Here is a 6,360-nt window from a genome sequence, read left to right as displayed (position 1 = left end):
CAAACTAGTAGTAACTAACTATGTTACCACATGCCTCTCTTTTTTCATTTATTGCTTGCCACATCATCTATTTTATCTAGATATGTGTGATGTTACTACCTATGTTACTCCACTGTGGGTAGTCTAAATAGACCTAAGAAGAAAGGAAACCTAAAAAATAAGCTGGTACAGGGGGGCATGGGCTTTTCTAACTACAAGCAAGGACAACACTCTATCCTAAGAAGCTTAGTATCTTTAGAGATGTTCCTTATGTTGTATAAACGTCGCTTGGATGTTTATGTAACATTCAGATTGCCTGAATTCACACAGAGTGCAAGGAAAATAATTATGTGAACCATGTAAGAGTAACTCTAGCAGAGTCGTCGTGTAGCCCCCATCACCATATTTTTTTAGGGCACTCCGTATCGACCTGCGAGCCTCCATGTGACATCCTGGCTGAATAGGAATGATAGACTACTTATATCAACAGGGTATACCTTCTTTTCTAGGAGCCATTCGAAGAGAACCTCAAAGTTAAGTGTGCTTGACTTGGAGCAATCCGAGGATGGGTGGCTGACTGAAAAGTTGATCCCTAGTGCGCACGAGTGAGAACAAAGTGCACATAAAAGACTAGTGTGGTCTATGAGGACAGTCTAGATCCCAGGCGCAACGGCCTCGATTTGGTGGGTGAACCGGTGGGTTTGGCGGGGGTGTTACACTTGGTATCAGAGCCAACCCTCGCGGTCACATAGGGCGTGTGTGGGATAGTGATGCATACTTGGGGAACATGTGAATGTTGGCACTAGTGCGCACAGATGTGTGCCAAGTGGGAACGTTCATGTTGGGCCAACGAAGGCGTCAGTTCCTTTGAGGAGGGGTATATGCGACATCCTGGCTTAACAAAAATGATAGAATACTCATATTAACACAGTGCACATTCTTCTTCGGGAGCCCTTCGTCAAAGGAACCTCAAAGTTAAGCGCGCTTAGTTTGCAGTAATCTGAGGATGAGTGGCTGACTGGGATGTTGATCCGAGGTGCGCAAGAGTGAGGACAAACTACGCAGGAAAGACTAGTGTTGGTCTGTGTGGGTATCCTAGATCCCATGCGCAATAGCCTAGACCCGGTGGGATGAACCAATGAGTTTGGTCAGGGCGTTACACTCCATATTTGGAGGTTGAACGAGGCGATATCACGTGTGCTCCGTCTGCCCAAATGATGGCGCCGCAGACATTTCAAGACGCACACTCATTTCCGTCACCGCTTACATCCCCGCGCCTTCTTCGATTTGTGCCACATCCAACACCCTCTTGCCTCCGTTGTGCTGTTCTTAGACCTCCAACGCTTCACTGCAGGACAATGACTTCTTCCCGCCATCCGACCACATCACTCCTTCCGCCACGCGACCTCGACGACTTGCCCGAGGTAATTTCCCCCAACCTTTTCCCATAATTTAGCTAGTCATAAATTTTTGTAGATGACATAGGATTCAATAGATGGATCCGATTACATAGCTAATGTTTTTGATGATTCGGCGTTAGATTCAAGCTCCGAGTCCGATAGTGAAACCATGGACGCCAAAGAAGATGAGGTGATATTGATGGTTGCCGAATGGATATCATCAACGAGAGAGAAGAGGAAGCGCCTAGGCTTGGTCATGTGACATTTCATGGGAAAAGTCGTTGTCCATGAGCGCCTCATGCTCAACTGCTTTGTGTTAGGTTGTGCCTTCCCGATGTACTTGTTCCAGCGTCGCTTCCACATGATCGAATGGTTGTTCCGTCATATTGCCGACGACATGCATGCTAGCGAACCTTTCTTCCATCAACGAAGAAATGATGCTGGTCTCCTGGGCTTTTCCCTTTCTAGAAGGTGCCCGCGACACTTAAGATGCTTGCATATGCTCTCCTACAAATTCATGGATGACACTCTTTGAACGTTGAGGACACAACCATGCTCCTAGCGATGCATGAAGCAAAAGACTGGTCTAGGATGCTAGGGAGTGTTGACTGTATGCACTAGAAGTGGAAGAATTACCCTGCGTCTTGGCACGGTCAATTCACTAGGTGTTACAAAGATCCAACCATAATTTTGGAAGTTATTGCCTTCGAAGATATATGGATCTTTCATTGCTACTTTGGGTTACCTGGATCTCACAATGACATGAAATTCTTGCAGAGATCTCATACGTTTGCATGGCTAGCTGCTGCTACTTCTCTACCTTGCAAATTTATGGTGAATGGCCATCAATATGACCAAGGCTAATTTCTAGCCCATGGCATCTATCCATCACAATCAACATTTGCGAGGTCAATTTCTAAGCCTGAGAGCATGAAACATAAGAATTTTGCCAGGGCGAAAGAAGTTCGGAGGAAAGGCAACGAGAGGGCATTTGGAGTGTTACAAGCAAGGTTTGCAATTGTTGGGAGCTTGCTCGTTTTTGGAACAAGCATGTCTTGCAAATATAATGACATGTTGTGACCCTACCCAAATATGATCATAGAGGATGAGAGAGATATGTCAAGCCCCATGGACTATGAAGATATTGACAACCTCGCCAGGCCTCGCGGGACCACAAACCACATCCAAGCATTTGTTGAGGCATAGTGGAAGATTGAAGACATGGCCTCACATCATCAGCCGAAAGAAGGATCTCATTGAGCATCATTAGCAGCTAGGTATGAGATAGTCTATCTAAATTGCTTTTAAACTTGTTTTATTTTTACTTGAACAATTGGTTTGATCGCATTTTGTTGCATTTGGATTATTCATTGTATTCAGAGATGGTTTGTAATAATAATTGTTGAAATATGCTCATTATTTATTTTAAATTATTATAAATAGGCTAGAAAGAACGTATGACCAATGACAGATGGGACCTACTTGCATGAAAACAATATGAAGGCCATATTATGAAGACTCTGTATTTGCGCACAACTTTCACAATGTTCAAAATATTATAGAGCACAATACATATAAAATTTGTTGTACTAAATCAGCGACAATTAATATGGATCAGAGATAGTAGAATTTTCTAATGGTTTATCACAAAGAGAGATCAAAAATAAAAACTAGAAACAGTCCTTCTATATATTTTTTGAGACAAAGGCAGACTTTCTCTAGAAAAAGAAAAAGGGGGCAGAAACAATTTAGTGACTTCGGTCCGATCATGAGCCATCATCACCCAGCTACCAAAATGAGGCCTAGCAAGCCCACTCGCCAGGCCCATGTGTTTGGCAGGAGGAGGGGAGACCTCGCCTCGCGCACAGGCGAGCATATATAAAAGGGCGTCCGCCAATCTAGGGTTTTCTTCTGGGACGCAGGCGGCGGCTTAGGGTTTTAACTCGCATCCATTCTCAAGGTAAGCCAGCAAGCACGCGCACCAAGCGCCGCCTCCTCCTCCACGAACCTCGATTCAGATCGCCCTTCACCTCACCTGGGCTCCTGTTTGATTATTCCGGTTTGTTCTTGTTCCATTGCGCCCTTCTCAGGTTAGCAGGAGACCGGCCATGGCGCCGTCGCAGCCCAAGTCAGGGCTCTTCGTGGGCATCAACAAGGGCCACGTCGTCACCAAGCGCGAGCTGCCGCCACGCCCGTCCGACCGGAAGGGGGTAAGCAGCCTCCCACCCCCACTGTCCTAGTTTCTCCCCATTCCTTTTCTGCCATTTGGTCTCCTTGTGCAATTGATCTACCCATGCATATTATGATGGCTTCTGCTTGTTGTTTAGGCTTATTCATGTGTTCAGGCTGGTGAGATGTTGACATTCATTGCAGTATTTTGTGCTTGTTTGAATACTATCTTGGTGTACGTGTATCTTTGTTGTAGTTATGATCCAGAAGAGGTAGTGCTCTAAGTGTTAGAGCATTGTAGCATAGTTTGATTGATATTACTGAAGGTCCCAGCTTGTCTGGTTAAGTGTGTGACGTGTATCTTGCAATTACATGAAAGCCCTCAAAACTGAGGACTAAGAGAATGTACATATTGAGGCCAGCCTGGTGCCTGTAATTCTTGGAACTCCCAAGTTGCTAGCCCTGCAGGCTCAAATGTGCCAGCTTAATCAAGTACTCCCTCTGTCCCATAACATAAGAGCGTTTTTTGACACCAACTTTCTAATTCTGTGTTAATAAATGCAGTTTTGAACATCTCGTAGCTTTAGTTTTAATTTCCTATTGTTGCTCATGTGTTGATCTGGCTATTCTTCCTGACTTGATTACTGATACAGACATGTTGTATTTTCATCCCTTGCATATTATTTAATCAATTAGTACTAGCTTGTCATGTTAAAACTCAAAATAGAACTTGCTACTCGCTCTGTCACATAATATAAGAACGTTTTTCTAGCTGTTTTAGCTTGAAAAACGATCTTATATTATGGGACAGAGGGAGTAGTTTTGAAGCAAATTAACTATCTATACACGACATATAATGCCCAAACAAAAACAAAACTGAGTTATTTGGCCATTGTAGTTGGCTATTTTTAACAAAACTTGTGGGAAACTAAAACAAAGTCAACTTTGCATTTGTATGTTTCTCTGCTTTTTCAATAATTTGTACATGTCTATTCAGTTTGTATTTTCTTTACATTGTTATCTTGGACAATTTTTGCAGAAAGGTACCAAGAGGGTGCTGTTTGTCCGGAACTTGATTAGGGAGGTTGCTGGATTTGCTCCCTATGAGAAGCGTATCACTGAGCTTCTTAAGGTTGGAAAGGACAAGCGTGCACTCAAGGTCGCCAAGAGGAAGCTTGGTACTCACAAGAGAGCAAAGAAGAAGAGGGAGGAGATGTCAAGTGTCCTCAGGAAGATGAGGTGTGTAACCACTGTCTTATTATTGCAGTTTATATTATGGACACTATTTTACTATGTTATCCTATAGTTCATTTTCCTTTTTGTTCTAGATAATTCGTCCTCTTACATCATGAATGATGAATTTGTTGATCACTAGTTGCTTCGGTGGCTTCCAACAATGTTTTTTAAATGCCCCTTTTCAAGCCAGTGGCTTTTCTATATTGCAAGTAGTGTAGGCTGTAGACAACAGCATCAACTTGGAAGATGTCAGTGCTATGGTGCTGTAGACAATGGAGCAACCTTGGTCATAATCATTGTTGTTTTATGTGGTTCTTTAGTTGTTTCTTTTGCTTGACCAAAGTCCATTCGTCCTACCAATCAGGAAACATAAATAGCTCCTGTAATTTCTTTTTCCCTATAACAATAATGTATATGAATGAGCTCATTGTTCTGTCATGTAGGTCTGGTGGTGGTGGTGCTGCGGACAAGAAGAAATAGATTTTGCATGTTGGTGAAATTCTATTTATCTCAATGCGTTGCCCCGTATTTCCATATTATGCCAAGTCTGTAGTCTGTAGCCTGTGGCAATTTCAAGTTCAGAGTCAAACTATGAATTTTCGACACTATATTTGCAAGTGGAGTAACATGGTAGTACATTGCATTCTGAGTTCAGAGTAAAACCGTGAGTTTTTGGCACTATCTTAGTGGGTGGTTTCTATTTTGAGAATACCTATCACCTTTTCTTCACAGAAATCAAGCGTCTTTGTTTTATTACTTTAATATCCGAGCTATCTGTATGGCGATGGTCGTATGTTCTTCCCAGACCTTATTGATCTGGGCAGTAAAGCAGGTTTGATTTTGTATCCTTTAGGACCTTGAGAACTTGGGCCCTGTTTGTCCTTAATGCCCCTTCGGTGGGGGAGTGTGCGGTTTTCATGGTCTGACAGCCCATTTAGTAATGGCCCCTTCGGTGGAGAAGTGTGCGCGGCATCGCTGGAAACAAAATCATATGGCCAAAACTGGTTGAAACTGGTTGTTTTCCAGCTCAAAAAACTGGTTGTTTCCAATGCATGATGCATTATCGGACGAGGAGTTTACACTCATGGTGGTCGGCCTGGTAGCTATCTGGTCAGCACGGACGAAAGCAATTCATGAGAATATATACCATAGTGGCATAGTCCGTTTGCAACTCATGGATTCAAAGAATATATACCATAGTGGCATACTCCCTCCGGCCTAGTGTCAAAAAAGCGCACATTATGTGACGGAGTAGTAGATGCGATAAAAATTAAAGACACATGACTCTTACGTAATAAAGTGTGCGCAGCAGCATCGATTTGTAGGAACGATGGATGTCTGTTCCTAGTAGCATCAGCGCAGAGGCTATTGCATGTCGTGAACGGCTCACTTTGGCTTCAGAATTAGAGCATCTTCAGCCGCGCCCCAAACAGGCCCCTCATATGATTTTTTTCGCTCCGGCGCCGAAAAAACGTCCCAGTCGCGCCTCCAGGACGCAGAAATCCGCCGGCTTGGTCTGTTTTTTGGCCCGGCGATCGCAGGCGGAACCTGCCGCACTGGGGGGGGGGGGGGGGGC

General features: G+C 43.8%; 1 protein-coding gene across 1 annotated transcript; it reads left to right on the top strand.

Annotated features, from left to right (window-relative positions):
- Positions 1 to 3,202: 3,202 nt before the first annotated feature.
- On the top strand, positions 3,203 to 5,430 carry LOC123079702 (60S ribosomal protein L36-3). The gene is made up of 4 exons (XM_044502501.1): positions 3,203 to 3,339; positions 3,470 to 3,589; positions 4,588 to 4,787; positions 5,228 to 5,430. The coding sequence occupies exons 2-4, from the start codon at positions 3,488 to 3,490 to the stop codon at positions 5,262 to 5,264; spliced, it is 339 nt and encodes a 112-aa protein (XP_044358436.1). The 5' UTR covers positions 3,203 to 3,339; positions 3,470 to 3,487; the 3' UTR covers positions 5,265 to 5,430.
- The last annotated feature ends 930 nt before the right edge of the window (positions 5,431 to 6,360 follow it).

The sequence above is a fragment of the Triticum aestivum genome, chromosome 3D (genome assembly GCF_018294505.1).
Source record: "Triticum aestivum cultivar Chinese Spring chromosome 3D, IWGSC CS RefSeq v2.1, whole genome shotgun sequence".
NCBI classification, from domain to species: Eukaryota; Viridiplantae; Streptophyta; class Magnoliopsida; order Poales; family Poaceae; genus Triticum; species Triticum aestivum.
The sequence above is the reverse complement of the archived record's forward strand: the minus strand, read 5'-3'. Positions and strand labels throughout refer to the sequence as shown.

Coding starts and splice junctions, on each gene's coding strand:
- LOC123079702 (XM_044502501.1), top strand. CDS start 3,488: ATGGCGCCGTCGCAGCCCAAGTCAGGGCTCTTCGTGGGCATCAACAAG. Junction 3,590..4,587: donor GCCCGTCCGACCGGAAGGGG/GTAAGCAGCCTC, acceptor CAATTTTTGCAG/AAAGGTACCAAGAGGGTGCT. Junction 4,788..5,227: donor AGTGTCCTCAGGAAGATGAG/GTGTGTAACCAC, acceptor TCTGTCATGTAG/GTCTGGTGGTGGTGGTGCTG.